Below are 19238 nucleotides of genomic sequence, written 5' to 3'. Positions count from 1 at the left end.
ATAAGAGTCCGTACAGGACAAAGTCGTTATGATGGGTATGTGGCTACCGGTGGTTACAGGGGTCTCCATTGGAACTTCTGAAACCCTTCCCCCTCCCCCTTTGGTCGGCCTCCCCCTTCAGGAAATGTTGCCCCCTGATCTGCCCGCATATCTGGTTTGTGTGCACGTTTGTTCGCCGCGTCTTGACAGTTTACGGGCCCTCAAACCTCGATCAACAATCCCTGGCCGCTTGTCAGCATTGGCATATGTTCCGCGAGGCCTGGATCCCATGTCCGCTGTGGTTCGTGCCGCTCCAGTGTGGACGTATTGCACGCGAGCGCGCGCCCGTTCTGAACAGCTGGCTACCGAATTCCAATCCAGGCCTCCGTGTACGTGCTGAATGGTCTGTGGCTGGGCGGGTCAGTTATTGGCACGTGCGAGTCGACAAGGTCGTCCGTGGGCTGGCGGTGGCGCAACTAATGGGCCAGTGCAGGCCAGCGCAGGCGCCGGCGGCGGCGTGACCCTGCCTGCGAGACAGGACCTTAAGGCCGCCCTAGTTCGGTGGGAGGAGGGGGGAGGGCGATCCGCCGGCCGCCGCCGCCGGACAGGGCGGGGCTTGTCGCGCCCAGCCAGCAGCTACACATAACTCCGCGCCGCGGCTGACAGCAAGCATCCATAGCCCCTGATTCGTATCCCGGCCCCGGGGCGTGGCCAGTGGAGAATGCTGTCGTCTACCTGAGGTCGCCCTTTGGCTGCGCCACAGGCGTTTAGTGGTCGGCGGAGGCAATCGTCATCCAATGACGTCCACCGACTGGTCTGCCACCGGTTGGTGGGAACAAAGCCGTTGGGCGCTTCGCCGCCTTTCTGGGAGGCGGAGACCTTCAGGCCGGCTATGTGTGGTGAAAGAATGCATATCAATGACATCGAGGCGTGCTCTGGTGTTGTCGACCTGATTGTGGGTGGTCCTGTGACCTCAGTGATATGTTCTGCATTGAAAACGCTAGCAGACTTTGGCCGTGCCAGTTGGTCTGAAGATGACAATACAAATGATCAGGTGTGAGGGAAGGCTATCCGAAAGGCCCGAGACGTTTTTGCCAGTTGGTCTGAAGATGATAATACAAATGATCAGGTGTGAGGGAAGACTATCCGAAAGGCCCGAGACGTTTTTACCAGTTGGTCTGAAGATGACAATACAAATGATCAAGTGTGAGGGAAGACTATCCGAAAGGCCCGAGACGTTTTTGCCAGTTGGTCTGAAGATGACAATACAAATGATCAGGTGTGAGGGAAGACTATCCGAAAGGCCCGAGACGTTTTTGCCAGTTGGGCCGAAGATGACAATACAAATGATAAGGTATGAGGGAGGACTATCCGATAGGCCCGAGACGTTTTGAACAGTGCGAAACATCAGAGGCAACGGCGGAGCCACTGTGTAAACATGAATCGGTCATATCACTTAGAGCGTTGACCTAAAGAATGCTTCCGAATTAAAAAGAGAATTTTGGGTGGGTACCGGAGACGGTAGCAGAAGCAAGGGTGTATTGATTTCTGATAACGACACTAGGTAAAGAGGCTCATGTGATAGAATGCAGTGGTGCACCTATAAATTTACAATTTTTTGCGTGTTTCAAATGTCATTCGTTAGTCTTACTGGCCATTTTACACTAGCGACTCGATTGTGAATTCCATGGCTTGTTTGCGAAGGCAGTTTCTAATAAGCGCCGCTAGGCGCTTCACCTATATTTGGGTATATAGTCTCCGTCAACGCACGTGCAAAATCACCCTCAATTAATTTTTGACAATTTCTGATTGTGCTGATCGGCGTACCAGATCAATTAATTGCTTGATTCATCCGCAAATAGATGATGAAGTTCTGGACAAGTGCTGATCTTCTGCTCGCATGCTCCCTTGGGGTTCTTACGGACCGAACACCCTGGTCCATATCTGGTACCTGGACACGACGTGCGTATGAATTCAACGGGATGTTATCGGCGAGCGTGTCTTTAAATCGAGCGGCATGTACACGCCCACGTGCCACTCATGGTACCAAAGTGTGCAAGCTCAGACTCAGTGATGATGGGGCGGCCGTTTGTTTATGTGACGTCTGTTTTTTCCCTCTCACGGTAAGCAGACCCCAACCAGTGGATCGTATCCCTCCCTGTCAGATCACTGTTCTCGCAAGGCATGTGAGTTGGGCCGGTCCCCGTGCCCAGTATCGGTCGTGCTAGTTTAATCTCAACCGCAGTTTGCACGAACGCGCGGCTGCGTCCTAGAATCAGCGGCATGAACGCAGGGGCTGGGTTCCCAGGATCAGCCGGATAAACGCAGGGTCTGCTTCGCCAGAATCAGCCGTACAAACACAGGGTCCGCGTCGCCAAAATCAGCCGTACGAACGCGTCGCCAGAATCGGCGGCACGAACGCAGGGACTGCGTCGCCAAAATCAGCCGCACGAACCCAGGGTCCGCGTCCCCAGAATCAGCCGTACGAACGCAGCGGCTGCGCCGCCAGAGTCAGCCGTGCGAACGCAGGGGCTGCGCCGCCAGAGTCAGCCGTGCGAACGCAGCGGCTGTTTCCCCAGGATCAGCCGTCCACTCCTCTGCCTGGTCAGGCCAAGCTGAAGTGGACTAAAACCAAGATTGGGGGGGGGGGGGGGGAGGGCGCTTGATAGCTTACAGCACGTTCGTCATATTTACAATATGTGTGTTATTATGTAAAGCAGGATGGTGTAGTTGGATTGGCTGCAGACACCACACGACAAGGGAGTGCTGTGGAATCAATATATCCGCCGGTGGACCACATCCGGAGATATGCGCTAAGCTTGTGGGGTGATCGAATGTTTCAGTCTGTGTGCTCCACGACGCGTCAGCACGTGGCATCACCGGAGCAACCACGCATTGGAACCGGAGCTTTGGTTCGGCACCTGCAGCCACCTGTGCGCAGGTGGCTCCTGTGGGCCAGTCGAGTCGTGTCACCGGCGCCCCGGCCCGAGCGACTGCCTGGGCCCTGGTGACGTCACCGCGGCTGCTCGGGGCCCGGGTGACGTCACCGCGGCTGCTCGGGCCGGTCGGCTACCACCGCTCTACGGTCGGTTCCGGCGGCGTGCTCCGTGTAATGGGCGGCGGCGGCAGCGACGGCGACGGTGGCCTGGGCCGTCTCGAGCCACGCCGCCACGGCGCCGTCGGCGGCTCGCCAGTTGGTCGTCACGTCCCGGCGGCTGCTGCGCCGCCCCGGGCGCCCTTGTTCGGGCAGACCCGGACCGCCGCGGTCCCGGCAGTGTCGCGCCGGGACCGCGGCGCGTTATTGCACGGCAGACGGCGTCGTGATGAGCAGCCGACATGGTGAGCGCGCCCCGCGCCCGCGCGGCCGCCGAACTGCGGAGCACGTGTGGGATTGGGCGGACTTTGCCGTGCCATGGGCCGACGGCGGCGCGCAGTTGGGAGCTGGCGCTGGCCGCTCGCGCCACGTCCGTTATCCGGCCCACAGTGCCGTGGGAGCCGGTCTACGGGCTGGCTAGCCTCGGCTGGGCCGGTGTGTGGTCACGTGTGTATTCTTTCACACCGTTGAACACCGTTTCACAGTGCCACCGTTGAAACCACTGGAAATCTGGGGCGTGCTCCGGCTGCCGGAACCCACGCCGACCTTTCAGCGTCGGCTCATAAACTGAAATGCCGAGTGTTGTCCTCTGGGTGCAGACTGGGCGGGGTTTCCTCCCCGGTGCCCAGGCGTGTACATTGGTACCTGGCTTTTGTAATATATGGGTCTGCGAACGATCAAATGGCACAAATTAGCTGCAAATCAACTTGTCCCATTCTGAGCGCGTGACATGGACGTGGACACGCCATGTGCCACGCCACGGAGTGCCACACCACGTGGCCCGTGCCTTTCTCTCGTGACGGTCGCGGTCCATCCACTCGATGTGGTCGCTGGCCGCCGGCTGGGTGGTGGGTCTGATTTCCCTGCGGCCGGCTGTGGCTGCCGGTTTTCCTGTCCTCGCCTATGTGGCGGCGCCGCGTCACGCAGCTGGGACAGCCTGTGACGCTGCTCCGCCCCTCCCCGCCCCTCTGTGAGCGGAACCATGACGGGCGGGCCACTAGCTCAAGGCGGCCGTTGAGCGGAGAGGGGGGGGGGGGGGGGGCGGCTGCACGACAAGGAGGCGCCCTCTGTCGGCCGGGCGCGAGGCCGCCGCCTGACCCGCCCCTTGGCCACGGCGTCCCTGTTGCGTCAGAGGCGAGGCGTGGCGGCGGCGGCTGCGGCGGCGGCGGCGAGGCGGCGACGTGGTCACCCGCGACGGAGCGCCGCACCCGGGGTCAGGGCCGATCGCCGGATGATGCGGACTGCCGGGGGCCACGTCCCTGTGGGCGGGGTCTGAGGTCAGCTGTGGTCACTGGACGCTGAAGAGTGACCGCACCTAGGACCGATCACGGACTGGAAGGGAAGTTACTGCAAGCGGTGCGGTGGATGGGGGTTCAGAGTAGTCGGGTTCGGGTGGTGTCATTGGATTGCAATGATCACATCGATCGTTCGTGCATGGTCACTGCGACGGCTTAATTAATTCTGCCGCTCTGTGCTCATTATCGAATACCAGCTGATGGCCGTCTGTTTCTGCACGCAAATGGTCGTCGGTCCATTTTAGCAGCCGAGTTTTGTGACGTGGCCTTTTTCGCGCGTGGTTGGCCGTCACCCAGCGAATGTTTGCTCAAGGCCTCTGCCGTTTACGGGTATCCTGTTGCGAGTGTGTGAGCCCGGCCGGCCAGCAGCGTCGCGCCGTCGCCGAGGCGCGCCGCTGCACCACCGGCGCGCTCGCTGGTCCTCCCGGGCGGCGGCCGAGCCCGGGGTACAGCCGGCCCCTCCGCAGGCCGCGCGCTATATCCGGCAGAGGCCGGGGTCTGACCGTTCCGCTACGACACGCCTCGGCCATTGCGCTGCGTCTTGTGCCGGTCTGCAGGCACGTATCAGGGCCGTATCATTGGCAGGAGAGTCACCCCGTTGGGGGGGGGGGGGGGAGCTGCTCATTTTATTGTGGTTCAGATTGCCGCCTGTGAACCCAATCTGGTTTGGAATGTGGCCGTGCGATGTTTGGTTGTTGCGGCTGGTGGATTGTTGACCCACCTGCTGAACCTGCTGTGTGTCAAGGCAGGCCCGATTAGGTGCGAAGGCAGCGAGCACGCGCTACAGGGTGGCGGCCGACAGCCGTGGATATTGAATTTGTCGGGCATTGTACCAGCCAAGGATATTCACTTTTCTCATTTCGTCGAGATGAAGCGTGAATATGTGGTGATTAAATCTCTGTCGCAGCCCGTTCACACGCGATCCCAGTATTGCTATCAGGGCCGCGCCGCCGCCATCAAAGCTACTGTCAGCATGCTGGCACGGTTAACGTGCTATTAATAGAGTTGGAAGCTTATCGATATCGCGTTAAAAGTTTATCTATCTGAAGTCACGACCCGCGCGGGTCCGTGGCCTTCCCCTGCCCCTATCTGCCGTGGAGTTATGATAGGTGTGTATGTGTGTGTGTTTGTAAATAGCATGTGTCACACGCCCGTTCTGTGTTCGCGAGCACACTACTGGCGGCTGTGACGTGCGCTAGTCTGTTGCCCGGAGCAAATACAATGTCGTGGTCTGCGACCTGACGTTACGCTGTCGGTGCGTGCCGTAGGAGAGAAGTCGCCGCTGGTGGCGCGCGCCGGGCCGGCCCAGCACGCCGGCGCCCGGCCGCGCACCTCCCGCGAGGAGCTCCGCCAGCTCTGGAGGAAGGCCATCCACCAGCAGGTGCTGCTCAACAGGATGGAGCGCGAGAACGCTCGCATCACCGGTGAGCAGAGGCGTGTGGCCGGTGAGTTCCGTGTCGGCGGTGAGAGCGAAGCAGCGGCGCTGGGCTGCGGGCTCGCTTCGGCGATGAGCGTCCCCCGCTGACGGTGGCCGAGGCCGCGTCGCTGGCGCGCGGGTGCGGGATAGGCGCGGCACTGGCGGTGAGCGGGCCTTTAAACTGACATCGGTGCAGGTCTGCGAGCAGCTCATTGAGGAGCTCGGGCTTTCCCGTCGGAAAGCCGGTGTTCTTATTGCTGTCTTACCGCATGCGTTTTGCAGTTTGAGCATGCGTGGTCGGTTGTGCACGGTTTAGTGTGACGGATGAGCGGGTGTCTGTCAATGGTGAGCGGGTGTCTGTCAATGGTGAGCGGGTGCGGGTCGATGGTGGGCGCGTGCCTGCCGATGGTGGGTGCATGCCGATGGTGGGCGGGTGCCTGCCGATGGTGGGCGGGTGCATGCCGATGGTGGGCGGGTGCCTGCCGATGGTGGGCGGGTGCATGCCGATGGTGGGTGGGTGGGTGTCGATGGTGCTATGGCGGGTGCTAGTGAACGGGAAATGGTGAGCAGATGCCTGTGCTGATGCAAAAAAAGCTGGCAACACTGATGAGCAGGGCGTTTTATTGTGACTGAACACGGCTTTACTGGCCTGTGAATCGAAACGCATGGCTGCGAAGTGCACACAACGTTTGGCATTCCAGTGGCGCCTGTCCTTGTCACGCTCAGCCGGCTCGCCGTGTTTGTGCGCCGCTTTGAATCACAGATCCGGTTTCCTTGGACTAGAATGGTGTTTTGCCGTGCAGTGCGCAGTGTGTGGAGTGCGGCCCCCAGATGACGCCACGCTGGTGATCACGCCGGATCTCGCGGCCCGCTGCTCGTTCTGTGGGCAGGCAGCGGTACGGGGATCCGCTCCGCTCGGCGTGCGGCCTGTTCTGCGGCTCATGCACCCTGAGATACGGCTCTGTGTGCTCATCGGTGACCCCCAGAGCGGGTGCGGAGCGGGGAGCGGGTCACGTGCCCCGAGATACGCCCCTGTGTAGTGACCGGTGACCCCCAGAGCGGGTGCGGAGCGGGGAGCGGGTTATGTACGCCGAGATGCCGCCGTGCGCCGCTGACGTGAAGACCGGCTGGCGCCAGATGATCGACGGCTGGCGGTCGGGCGCGCGCGTCCATGCTGACGACCTGGAGGAGCTGGTGTTCCGAGGTCCGTTACCTTTGCTGGCCCCTTCCGGCGCCTGGCGGCAGCGGCGGCCACTCCTGCGGTGGCGCGCGTCGCGGGGCTGCTGCTGCGCACCGACACTGACCTTGTTTGGAAAATGTGTGGGGTTTATCAAGGCAATGGGCATCTCAGGGATTTTGCCCTGGTTTCAGCGGTGGGCGGACCGAGAATTCCGGTCATCTTGTGTTGGTGTGAGTCATCTACAATGTAGCTATAGCTCAGTCTAACAACGCTTCATTTGGTGATTGTTGTAAGCGTGCCGTGTTGGTTCAGAACTTAAGTATATTTTCTCCTGCTAGTAGGCGGCAGCACGCTTTGTTGCGAACGTTGTGGCGTTGCGGGTGGTGGCCTCAGCGGTCGGGTGAGACCGTGTTCCGCCGTGCCCTGCAGGCGTCTCGATCCGGTCACGGGCCGACGTCTGGCAGCTTCTTGTGTATCACCACCGGCTGCATCACTCACCGCCATCTGTCGAGCATGTCGACAACTACGACGCCTCATACCTGCAGCTCATTAAGCAGCTGACCAGTTTCCAGCGGGAGATTCTCACCGATCTGGGTATGATCTGGGTGTGAGCCGCCTGGGCAGCGCACTCGGCGTTTCCACTGGTCTGGGCATAAGGCGACTGGACTGCGGCCTCGCCGACGTTTAAGCCTCCTATGTTGGCTATACCGTCTCTGAGAGCTTGGCAGAGAGTCAGATGTCTGTTGCCGTTTGAGACCTTCCCTGCCGTGACGAGGTAGCCGAAAGTCTGTGGTTTAAAGCAAGCAAGGCGAGACCCGCAGCGACATATGTCGTGCATGAAATCGTTTCGGTTTTGCTCAAAAACGGTTTCCTCAGTAGTTAGGATTGTATGGTTAGTTTATGTCTTATTGATTGTCAGCATGTCTCTTAACCGAACAGATCACCCCCATAATTTTGGTGATGCTGAGGAACAGACTATCCATGGACCTCGCTGTTTTAAGTGGCGTTTTTCCATGATCTTTCAGCAAGCCAGCTGCCTTGCTTTTGTCCGTGTGTGGTGTATATAGATTGTATCGGTGCTTGTATATCGGTATAGCGATTGCATGGTGTATTCACATGTGTAGGAGTAGTTTTGGCATGCACCACGCTTACCTTGGTAGCTACGCACTTAACTTGGCGGCCCGGTCCTGGAGTAAGCCACACCATTGTAGGCGTGCCCCGCCGGCCCTGTAATACGCCGCACCTTTGTGGCACCAAAGTACCACCGTAGCAAACCACCAAGGCACTACCGCAGCAAACCACGAAAGCACCACTCTAGCAAACCACCAAAGCACCACTGTAGCAAACCACCAAAGCACTACTGCAGCAAACCACCAAAGCACCACTCTAGCAAACCACCAAAGCATCACCGTAGCAAACCACCAAAGCACCACTGCAGCAAACCACCAAGGCACCGCTCTAGCAAACCACCAAAGCACCACTGTAGCAAACCGCACCAAGGCGTACCCCGCTTAGCCTGAGCCTCATGTCCCAGCAGCCGTTTCTGTTCAATTTCCGTGAGGCCCGCACTAGTTGGTGATGTGACTGCAGGTCGGCCGTTCCCTAGCTGGTGATGTGATGGCAGGTCGGACGTTCCTTACGTGGTGATGTGATGGCAGGTCGGACGGTCCCTAGCTGGTGGCGTGATGGCAGGTCGGACGTTTCTTACGTGGTGATGTGATGGCAGGTCGGACGGTTCCTAGCTGGTGATGTGATGGCAGGTCGGACAGTTCCTAGCTGGTGATGTGATGGCAGGTCTGACGTTCCTTACGTGGTGATGTGATGGCAGGTCGGACGGTCCCTAGCTGGTGATGTGATGGCAGGTCAGACGGTCTTTAGCTGGTGATATGATGGCAGGTCGGAAGTTGCCTAGCTGGTGATATGATGGCAGGTCGGAAGTTGCCTAGCTGGTGATGTGACGGCAGGTCGGACGTTTCCTCATCACCCGTACTTTCGGAGCCCGTTCGGCTCCGGCCAGCTGGAGCTCTTCAACGTGCTGAAAGCCGTTTCGCTGCTGGACCCCGAGCTGGGCTACTGCCAGGGCCTCGGCTTCATCGCTGGTATTCTCCTCCTGCACGTGAGTACCGCTGGTGGCCGCCCCGCCTCGCCCTACCCACGGCTGGGGTGCGCATTCTTTGTTCCTCTAACTTAATCCAACATGTGCAACTGGGCAGCCCCTGCCGTGTTACCGTCGCAGATGTCCGTTTGACCGGAGCATGAGCGTGCTCTGTCCGCTGCCCCAGATGCCGGAGCAAGAGTCGTACGAGCTGCTAAAGCACATGCTATTCGCGCTGGAGCTGCGGAAGCAGTTCATGCCGGACATGTCGCCGCTGCAGATCCAGATGTACCAGTTCTCGCGGCTGGTTCACGACCACCACAGGTGCGTAGGCCTCTGCCGTCTCCGTTATACGTCCCCGGTGACACACAGCGACCTGATCAGTGATGGACACTCGGCTGACATTCACAGTAATCTAAATGTAGAGTTACGCAAAACAGTAACTGACAGTTACGGTAAGCTGGTTACCAGGTGAAGAGAAATTCTTGAACGCCTTCGGATAACATTGTTGCCAGGCAAAGCTGCGTTTAAGATGTATTTGGCTGCAGCGTGATTGACTTGATGTTGCACTGAGTGCGCCGCCGGAGAGCGATAGATGCCGCTGGGACGTCATAGACGTCGCCGGGGCGTCATAGGCGCCGCCGGAGCGCTATAGATGCCGCTCGAGCGCCATAGACGCCGCACCAATGCCAGTGTGGCGGGCGGTGTTGCGCGCTGGCCGAACTAATCTGAGCGTCCCGCCGCCACTCCAGCGAGCTGTACGACCACCTGGAGCGGTACGAGGTGTCGCCCATGCTGTACGCCACGCCTTGGTTCCTGACGCTCTTCTCGTCCCAGTACCCCATCGGGTTTGCCGCCCGCGTCTTCGGTGAGCCAGCCGGCGCTGCTCTGTGCGGCGGGGTGTGGGGTGTTGAGCATAGCTGGCTTCGGCCCAAGGAGGTGCCTCTTGTAAGCTTTTCAGTGCATTAGCAAGGAACATCGGTCACATAAATAAGACGGTAGTATTGGCCTTATTCCTCGGAAAAACCAGGAGGATCGAGATATAGTTGGTTGATATTTCGGCAACATGCCTTTCTCGAAACAATAGCAGAAGTGAATTCAAAATTGCCTGCCGATAATCCTACTCGATTGTACTCGGTTTCCAGCTTTTTTGTTTTTTTGTTTGTTTGTTTTTTAAAGAGCAAGCCACAATTTTCGCTGGACACCAACATTCGGGGGATTCAACGAAGGGCCATTGCCAGCCATTACCAAGATACAGTGCCTATCTAAGAATTAGAATGCCCGGACATACTTGTACGTACAAACGAATTCAAGCAAATAGGCATCACGCATCACGCTTCATTCGAACATGCAAGCGAGCTGAAGTAAACAGGCATCACACATCGCGCACCAATTATGCATGCAAACGATTTCAATTGAACAGGCATCGCACATCACGCGACAGGCATCACTTGCTCATGTACACGATTTTAAGCTGGCACACATCACACATGAGGCACACATCACGTTCGCATAATTGGCCATGATGAGCCCTGTATGGGAAGATTTGGTCTCCGACTTTTTGTAAGAATAGATTCACTTATTTTCCTGTCTGGGTGCTCCCGCGCTCCGTAGATCACATTGAGCTCTAAAAGGGGCATAGCTTAGCATTCCTTCGATTCGATCGAGTAGGATCATCGGCAGGCAATTCTGAATTACCTTCTGCTATTGTTTCGAGAAAGGCATGTTGCCGAAGTATCAACCTAACTATATCTCTATTCTCCTGTTTTTTTTTCCGAGGAATAAGACTTATACTGCTGACTTGCCTGCGAGGTGCCTCTTCAGTTCGACATGAATGTGATATGACACCGAAGTTGAGAGGGGAAGGGGCGTAATGACCAGCCGGTCAGCGCCTCCGGCTCCCGCGTCGGTATTTGTCGGCCGTTCCATGAGAGTGGAAGGGGCGTAATGACCAGCCGGCCAGCGCCTCTGGCTCCCGCGTCGGTATTTGTCGGCCGTTCCATGAGAGCGGAAGGGGCGTAATGACCAGCCGGCCAGCGCCTCTGGCTCCCGCGTCGGTATTTGTCGGCCGTTCCGTGAGAGGGGAAGGGGCGTAATGACCAGCCGGCCAGCGCCTCTGGCTCCCGCGTCGGTATTTGTCGGCCGTTCCGTGAGAGGGGAAGGGGCGTAATGACCAGCCGGCCAGCGCCTCTGGCTCCCACGTCGGTATTTGTCGGCCGTTCCGTGAGAGGGGAAGGGGCGTAATGACCAGCCGGCCAGCGCCTCTGGCTCCTGCGTCGGTATTTGTCGGCCGTTCCGTGAGAGGGGAAGGGGCGTAATGACCAGCCGGCCAGCGCCTCTGGCTCCCGCGTCGGTATTTGTCGGCCGTTCCGTGAGAGGGGAATTGGCGTAATGACCAGCCGGTCAGCGCCTCTGGCTCCCGCGTCGGTATTTGTCGGCCGTTCCGTGAGAGGGGAAGGGGCGTAATGACCAGCCGGCCAGCGCCTCTGGCTCCTGCGTCGGTATTTGTCGGCCGTTCCGTGAGAGGGGAAGGGGCGTAATGACCAGCCGGCCAGCGCCTCTGGCTCCCGCGTCGGTATTTGTCGGCCGTTCCGTGAGAGGGGAATTGGCGTAATGACCAGCCGGTCAGCGCCTCTGGCTCCCGCGTCGGTATTTGTCGGCCGTTCCGTGAGAGGGGAAGGGGCGTAATGACCAGCCGGCCAGCGCCTCTGGCTCCCACGTCGGTATTTGTCGGCCGTTCCATGAGAGGGGAAGGGGCGTAATGACCAGCCGGTCAGCGCCTCTGGCTCCCGCGTCGGTATTTGTCGGCCGTTCCGTGGTCTCTTCGGTCACTGGCGCTGGGCAAACGGTGCGGGATGACGGGCGTCACGGCCTCTTTCATAAAGCGAAAGAAGGTCGAGCATTCGCTGTGTAAGCATGTGGCCATGCAAATCATGACGTATTCGTGGTCTAGGGGAAAGATGCTGGGTCCGTGATCCAACGGCACTGGGTACAGTCCCGGAACGGGCGCATTGTGTGGCCCGACTGAAATGGAAAGGCCAGCTGGCAACTGGCCAACGAGGGTGAGCACAGGTCCGGGACGGTTGTGTCGCAGCATTGTGCGGCACGTAAAACTTTCCGCAATCCTGTCTGGCGCAAGGGCGGAGACAAAATTATCCATTAAACTGGACGGGACGACTTTTTTAGGTTTTAGGGTTTAGGATACACGCAACGAGCTATGCTTAGCAGGTACTATGAACTCTAAGTTACCCATACAAGTCATTCGGATTGTTTTGTATCATTGTTAGTTTACAAGACATTTAACTTGTTGCCAGACTCTTAGACCACTAAAGCTGTCATAAACGCCAGCTGACTTGGCTTTGCTAGATGGGCTAGAAAGTGGTGGTTCAAAAATAAAGGTGCTCAACCGCTGTCAACTTCCGAATGACGAAAGTGGTGTTCCTTTCGCATTGATTTCCTGTGTTCATGGACCTGCGCTGGTGTGCTGTCAGAGTCAAAGTCTTCATGATGCGATATCATTGAAGTTCGCTGATTTTCAAAACTCACGTCAAGGCCAAAGTTTTGCAAGAGTATTGCTACGCAGAGGGCAAACGGCCAACAAAAAGAAGGATGCGAAATGGAGCAGGAGATACAACTTGCATTGCATCTACTTAAATATTCGATTTGCATGTAGTAAATCCCTTTGTGAAGCCGCGGGGCCAGTTATTACCTACACTTGTGATGTTACTCGGCGCTACTTGAGCATTGTGTTGTTATGGCTGTTATGTTTTCTATGGCTGAAAGCTTGCAGTTTTCGCTGTATGTTCAATGTCCAGTCAATCTTGTGACCGAATTCAACGCTGCCCATGTTGTGTATTATGCAGCCGAGCCCTTCTTATGAAGCCTTTGTAGAAGTCTCCCAGCTTGGGCCCCGGTCCCGGGGCTGCTCGGGAGCCGTCTGTCTGTGTACTGGCCGGCGCACACCGCGGCACCAGCTGCTGTCGGCCGGCCGGCCCGGCGCGACCCCTTCACAGGCAAGTCCGTCCCTTTGCCTGCCTGTTGAGCAGACCTGATCCTGCTGCTCGGTCTGGAGGCCGTCTTCAAAGTGTCGTTGGCACTGCTGGACGTGCATCAGGAGGAGCTGAAGAAGCTGCAGGGCATGGAGGATATTATGGAGTACATCAAGACCGAGATGCCGCAGCTCGGCCAGGCCAGCGCCCAGCAGGTGTTCAAAAAGGTAAGTCTCAGTCGACACGCCCGGACCGGGCCGGCTCGGCCGCGTATCCACTCACACGACACGCGCCGCTCCGGCAGAAGCCGGCAGCAGCTCGGTGTCCGCCCGCGTCGCGTGGACGGCGTCCCGGCCACTGAGGACCAGATCGAGGTGGTGGAGACGACTTCAGCCAATAGATGGCTCTGGTGACCAGCGTCTGACGGGTGGCGCCGGCCGTGTCCGCCACAGGCCGTGGAGCTGGATATCGGCCGCCAGCTGCTGTCGTACGAGGTGGAGTACCACGTACTCCAGGAGGAGGTGCTCGCCTCGCCCTCGCACGCCGACAGCGACCTCAACAAGCTGGGCGCCATGAACCAGAACCTGAAGCGCCAGGTGATGGATTTGCTGCAGCAGCTCCAGACCTCCAACGACCAGGTCAAGAGGTGAGCCGATGCTGACGCCGCCCCAGGAATGAGCTCGACACGGGTCAGACGCTGTGGTGCGATGGGAGACAAGCTGAGGTGTATTTTGTTATGTTGAACACTGGGCGCGCTTCCCTGAATACAACCAAGTTATTGGCCGAGATCTGCCATATGAAAGTGACGTGAATAAGTCTCGATGTATGCCTGTTTCGCTCGCTCCCTCTCTCCAGACTAACGCTATGTCTCCCGTGCATCGCGTCTGAGTGTGCACCATGTGTTCTCTGATGATTTCGCCCGTGACTCACGGCTGCGGTGTCACCTGGCCAGCCCTGACGTCTGTGTGTGCCCTCGTGCGTCCCTGTCGCTGACAGGATGCGTGGGTCCTGTCTCTCTACGTCTGCCCTGGGCGGCTTGGGGCGGTTTGTGACGCTGTCCCCCGATGCCCCCTCCTCCGCACGCAGCCTGACGGAACGCAACAAGGCATTGGAGAGTCGCGCCGCTCAGCTGGAGGCGCAGCGCTCCGACCTGGTGACATTCGTGCGCTACCTCAGCCTGCACACGCCCGACCGGCTGGCCATCCCGCAGCCGTTCCAGCGGTACCTGGCCGACCAGGCCGAGCCGGCCGGCTCTGTGGCGCGTGACCCGCTCAACTGCGCCGTGTTCGAGCCGGGCCCGGCGGCGCGACCTCGGCGCGACCGCCCGCTGCCGCGCTCCAGCTCTGTCGATTGCGACTAAGCCGGGTGAGGGAGGGGGAGTGGTCCGGGGACGGGGCGACTGATCGGCGGGCGAGGGAGAGTGACTGTATCGGTGCGACTCGGTCCAGACTGGGACCGAACAGAGGATTGGTTGTGTGTGCCCGGCACTGGTCGATCAGTGGCGAGCGTGAGGTCGGAGGGTGTTGTCACGGCTCGATGCTCCCGGATGGTGGGTATCGGTCCAATTCTGTGAACTGTGACTGGTCAGGGGAGAGAGGTTTGCTGTCCTGGTCCGACGGAGTCAGCCGTGACTGATAAGGGAAAGAGGGGGGGGGGGGGACAGGCTGTCCCAGCACAGCTCTGTCGACCGTGGCTGATCAGGTACTGACGCGCCTCCTCCGGTCTGATCCGGACTGGTCTGTCCTGCTCTGTTGCGGTCCGGTCCGGTAGGGTCCGGTCCAGTCCGGTCCGGCTGGGGCTGGAGCTGGTGTGCTCAGAACGAGCGGTGTGCTCGTGCCGCTGGTCAGGGGCCGGCGGCCGCCGTGGGGAACACCAACCGGACAGTGGCCGGGTGATATGCCAGCTAGTCGGGCCCTCTTGCCGACCGTGACGCGCGGTCCGTGTCTGTGTGTGTGTAGGGCAGGGGGAGGCCAGTATGGCGCAGCGGCCGACGCCGTCCGGACCCCGGTCAGTGTTGTGGCTGTGTGACGCGCTCGTAGCTCGTGGCTCGCGAACTGTATCGCTTACACGCTCGACAAGCTATCAGCAGTTTTAAAAGACGCCGTCTTCCCTACACAGCCTTATGTGCGTGACGCTTCGTAGCCTGTTTACTCGTTTTAGTTTTGCTTTACCCTCCTACGTGAAATGATACCGTTTTACTATTTATTCCACCTTCTTCGTAGGCGAGGGGTGCTGTGCGGGGGCGCAGGCACGCCTTTGGAAAGGCCTGTGCGCCGCACGCGCCCGCCCCGTCCCTCAGTATTCCCCGCCCCTTGAGTTATACCTCTGCGTTTTCGCTGACGACAACGAGATGAGCTCGTGCACCCGGCGTCACGGGGCGATGGTGACCGTTTCGGAGGAGGTCCGTCGAGCACGCCTAGTCCCGGCGTCGGTTCGTGTTGCGTGCGCGTCGGGCCGCCGGTCGGCCGACCCCTCGGTGACCCCCGGAGTGTTGGCTGAGCGGGAGCAACGGCCGCCTGCATGTTGGGACGTTTATGTGCGAAATATACTAGTTCGTAAGAAAGATGGGCATGTGACATGTTTGAACGCCCATGTGGGCGATATAAGAAGGGCCAAAGACTGGGGCGATGTTGGGTTGATGGCGCTTCAACCACTCGCCTCCCTGTCACCGCTCACGCGGTGACCATTGACAGGTGAGCAGTGTACCGGTCTTCGAGCTGTGCGCGTGCCCGGTGTGGGACGCGATGTCGTCTTGGTTCAAAACCAGGCGCGCAACGGCCGGAAATTGAACCGGGGTCAACTGCTTGGAAGGAAGCTATGTTCACCGCTATACCACCATCGCTGGAAATTGTTGCAATTGCTGCATATAACAATCGCCAGCACTTGGTTTTCCTTAAAAAGTGAAAGTGGACCAGTAAGCGTCAGACAGAGTTATTACATCCCGGTCTTTGGTCTGGCTGGTGTCGGAATCACCGCCTCAACGCACAGTTGTGTGTGTTTGCGCTGTGGATTCCTGGATGTTGACAATCGATTGTCGCACGGTCCCTGATACTGCATCACTGTCAGCAAGTCACGTTTGGTCCCAAGTGTTCGTCTCTACGCTTGGGTTCAGTTCAAGGTCTGGTGCCAGGCGTGGGGACAGTCTCAGCTCTCCCGTCCAGCACGCTGTTGACATCAGAGCCGGGTTCATAGCTCATTAACACAGCAGGAACTCGATGCGGTACTGACTGCCGATTAACTGGTATGGTATTTATGGTTTGGCATCTCTGGTATGAAAAAGGACTCCTTCGGGTATCTTTTTTGGCCATTGCTTTGTAACAGCATTAAGTTATGTCCATAAGAAAATGCTTGGCATCATCACAAATGCTTCTGAAAGACGTCCCGAAATGACATCCGCAAGAGAACCATACACTTCCCAATCACCTGAATATACGTCCTGGTATGCAAAGGAAGTCTTAAACGTCCGGAGAGGACACCGAGAAGACGTTTTGGTTCCACAAAAAGTGCCTGAAAAGGTGTATGGAAGGAAGCTAAAAAACTGAACATGTACGTTATAACCTCTTGTTATCTCTTGCAATCGCGTTGCAAACTTGCAACAATTGAGAAAGTTACGTTACGTCGAAAGGTATGCTCCACAATTTGACATATTGAAGGAAGCGCCAGACATGAAATATACTCAAATCGTACTCACGACCACCAGATATAAACGACTCGACAATAATGTGTTTTTGGCCTTGATCATCGCACAGTCGACGGAATGACGGGAATTAAATGGCATCATTATCGCACCATGGATGCCTGGAAGCCCTGAGCTAGTCGTCTTGAACTAGTCTGCACATCTTCGCGGGAGTTTAGCTCGGAAACTAGAGCGGCTCAGGTCTTAAGGGCAGGGCTGTGAACCGCACAGAGTGATCTTCCAGCTCAGTACGTTCCTCATGGTGTAACACCTTTTCCCTCTCTTCTTATATCTGTATCTGTGAACGGTCTGCGTCAACAATTCCAAGTCGACACATGACGCCTATAGAACATTCGAAACAAATGAAGAACGGCAGTCATCAGACTGTGTTAAATGCAGAAAGAGTTCCGACACATAATTCCATCTTTTCTAGGCGTAGCAATTTTTCTGCAGCTTTTTACAACCTTTAACGCTTTTTGTGACATCGAATGTCGATGAAGTCACCTGAGCGGTATATATTCGTGCACGAAATGTTATTCCTATCCCTGCATGTCGCAACACTACAAACGCAGTGCGGCGATGGCCGCGGGGTGAAGCATGGGCGGTGATAAGTGGGGTGTGTGGACAGCTTGAAAACTCCCATGTGGTGTTTATTTCGTGTCGTTGCATGGCGTATCCACTTCAGGACGGCAAACCACATTTAACAGCCTGCGTGTGGTTCTTGAATGTAGGTTATGACAGGAGCGATGGTGACGAGAAGAAATGGTATTTGTGCTTATGCACAATGTGACAAGCTACGGACACTTCCGGTGATGTTGAATCATCCAGCCTATTTTACTGTGTCAGTGCACATTTATAAGATGATGCATCCAATTTTAGAAGACAGGGCCTGTGGTCTATTGAGATGGGGTAGGACAGTGATATCTCTGATATATTTTGGTGACGAGCCATCTTAAATTCCGCTCTCTTCCTACTTATTTGTAGCTGGAGAGTGGCATCACAGTGCCCAAGATCTGCTCTGGGACAATCTAAATTTCATATGCCAGTTATTTTCATCATTGCTTTCTAACCAACATCGCTGATGCGAGTGAAACAATGCTTTGCATGACCTGACACTAACATGGCATTTTGGGCATGGCATGGTGTATTCGGTGATCACATGAAGTCTCGGCCGGACCACCCCGCACAACGGTAAACTGACGCACGCAACGCCGACAGGGAGACTCACCCTACGCGCCCGAGCAGCAGCTCTTATACTCCTTCCAAGTCTCATACCCGCAACACGATCTGCGTGCGACTGGCCGGCGCCACCGTGACGCACCCCTGACGGCGTGCCTACGGGGTAACGCACCGCCTCGAGCCGTGACCGTTCTCCTCACTCAGACATGAATCATCGTCCCACTCGGCTTACATGTTGACACACTGTCCCGGGACAGGGTCCACCGCTACACCCACCCCTGATCTTCAAAGGTCATACTTTCACACCAACGTTCATGCTATCCAATCACTCGACACATTCTGTCCATAAAGTTGGCCCCGTTGCCGGCGCACACGCTGGCTGCGTCCCAGCGGCATCTTCGCGACTTCTTCCGCCGGCTGCTCGGGACAGGCCAGGACGCCCACCGGTTCCGTCCCAGTCGCCGTCGGTGCGTGCTCCGCGTTGTCCGGGTTGTCAGCGACTGCGCCAGAGGCCTGCTGGTGTGACGGGCCGCGGCCAGGTATAGGGGCCCGTCGTCCTCCTTGTCACTGGCGTCACATCGTGATGCATCGCTGTACCGAGGCCGCAGGTCCCGCACGTGTCACGGTGTGCCGTCCACCTCGGCCACTTGCGATGACACGATCCGCGTGACGACGCCCTGACGGGATGTTGCCGTACATCGCGTACCACGGCGGCGCATCCAGACGAGGTCACCAACTTGGAACGTGGAGTTGCCGAGCCGTTGCCGCGCCTCGTCTGGCGCCGGTGGTGACCTCTGCGAGTCATCGGCCGTGTCACGCTGGCTGGGCTGCACGCAGTCTCGCGTCTGGTACTGGTAAATGTCAGCGGCCGGTGTGTCCGCGGCAGAGTGGCCAGAGCGCGGGGTGATGTTGTACAGGTGCACGGCCTCTGCAATGTCGCAACGTCGTCGCGCAGCCATCACTTCTATCGTGCGATGACTGCGCTCCACGATGCCGTTGCCGCCTGGCTCGTGGACGGCCCGGAAACGAAGAGCTGTGCCCCACTTTGACGCCAAAGCAGCCATCTGACGGCCACGGAAGACCGTGTCGTTGTCCGCCAGAATTTCCGCCGGCGCACCGCGCTCGTAAAAAATCGCCTCTAGATGTTGAACGACTTTCGTTGCATCGGCACGGCGCAGCTGCCGCCACAGGCTGTACCGGGACGGGCCGCAGTCAGTCAGGGACAGGTAAGATCCACCTTGGTAGAGGGTCACGTCTATCGCGAGACGTGTCCATTCGTCGGGGACGTGCAGCGAGCCATGCCGCCACTGCGTTAGCGCTGCATCGATGGATCA

General features: G+C 57.9%; 1 protein-coding gene across 4 annotated transcripts in view; it reads left to right on the top strand.

The window, feature by feature from the left end:
* Positions 1-15612, top strand: part of LOC119093610 (TBC1 domain family member 1) — a 34238-nt gene extending 18626 nt beyond the window's left edge. For 2 of the 4 annotated variants that reach the window (XM_037216588.1, XM_037216586.1), the window contains 9 exons: positions 5637-5813; positions 6843-6989; positions 7395-7559; positions 8930-9081; positions 9248-9384; positions 9813-9928; positions 13107-13276; positions 13502-13695; positions 14136-15612. In XM_037216588.1, the coding sequence (XP_037072483.1) occupies positions 5765-5813; positions 6843-6989; positions 7395-7559; positions 8930-9081; positions 9248-9384; positions 9813-9928; positions 13107-13276; positions 13502-13695; positions 14136-14409 (1404 nt within the window). In that variant the 5' untranslated portion in view covers positions 5637-5764 and the 3' untranslated portion in view covers positions 14410-15612. Of the gene's footprint in view, positions 1-5636; positions 5814-6771; positions 6990-7394; positions 7560-8929; positions 9082-9247; positions 9385-9812; positions 9929-13106; positions 13277-13501; positions 13696-14135 lie in introns of those variants that run through there. The other 2 variants (XM_037216587.1, XM_037216589.1) reach the window with 2 other exon arrangements.
* Positions 15613-19238: the final 3626 nt, after the last annotated feature.

Source organism: Pollicipes pollicipes, unplaced genomic scaffold (genome assembly GCF_011947565.3).
Source record: "Pollicipes pollicipes isolate AB1234 unplaced genomic scaffold, Ppol_2.1 Scaffold_4002;HRSCAF=4701_pilon_pilon_pilon, whole genome shotgun sequence".
NCBI lineage: Eukaryota > Metazoa > Arthropoda > Thecostraca > Pollicipedomorpha > Pollicipedidae > Pollicipes > Pollicipes pollicipes.
Note: the sequence above shows the minus strand (reverse complement) of the source record. Positions and strands in the feature narration are given on the sequence as shown.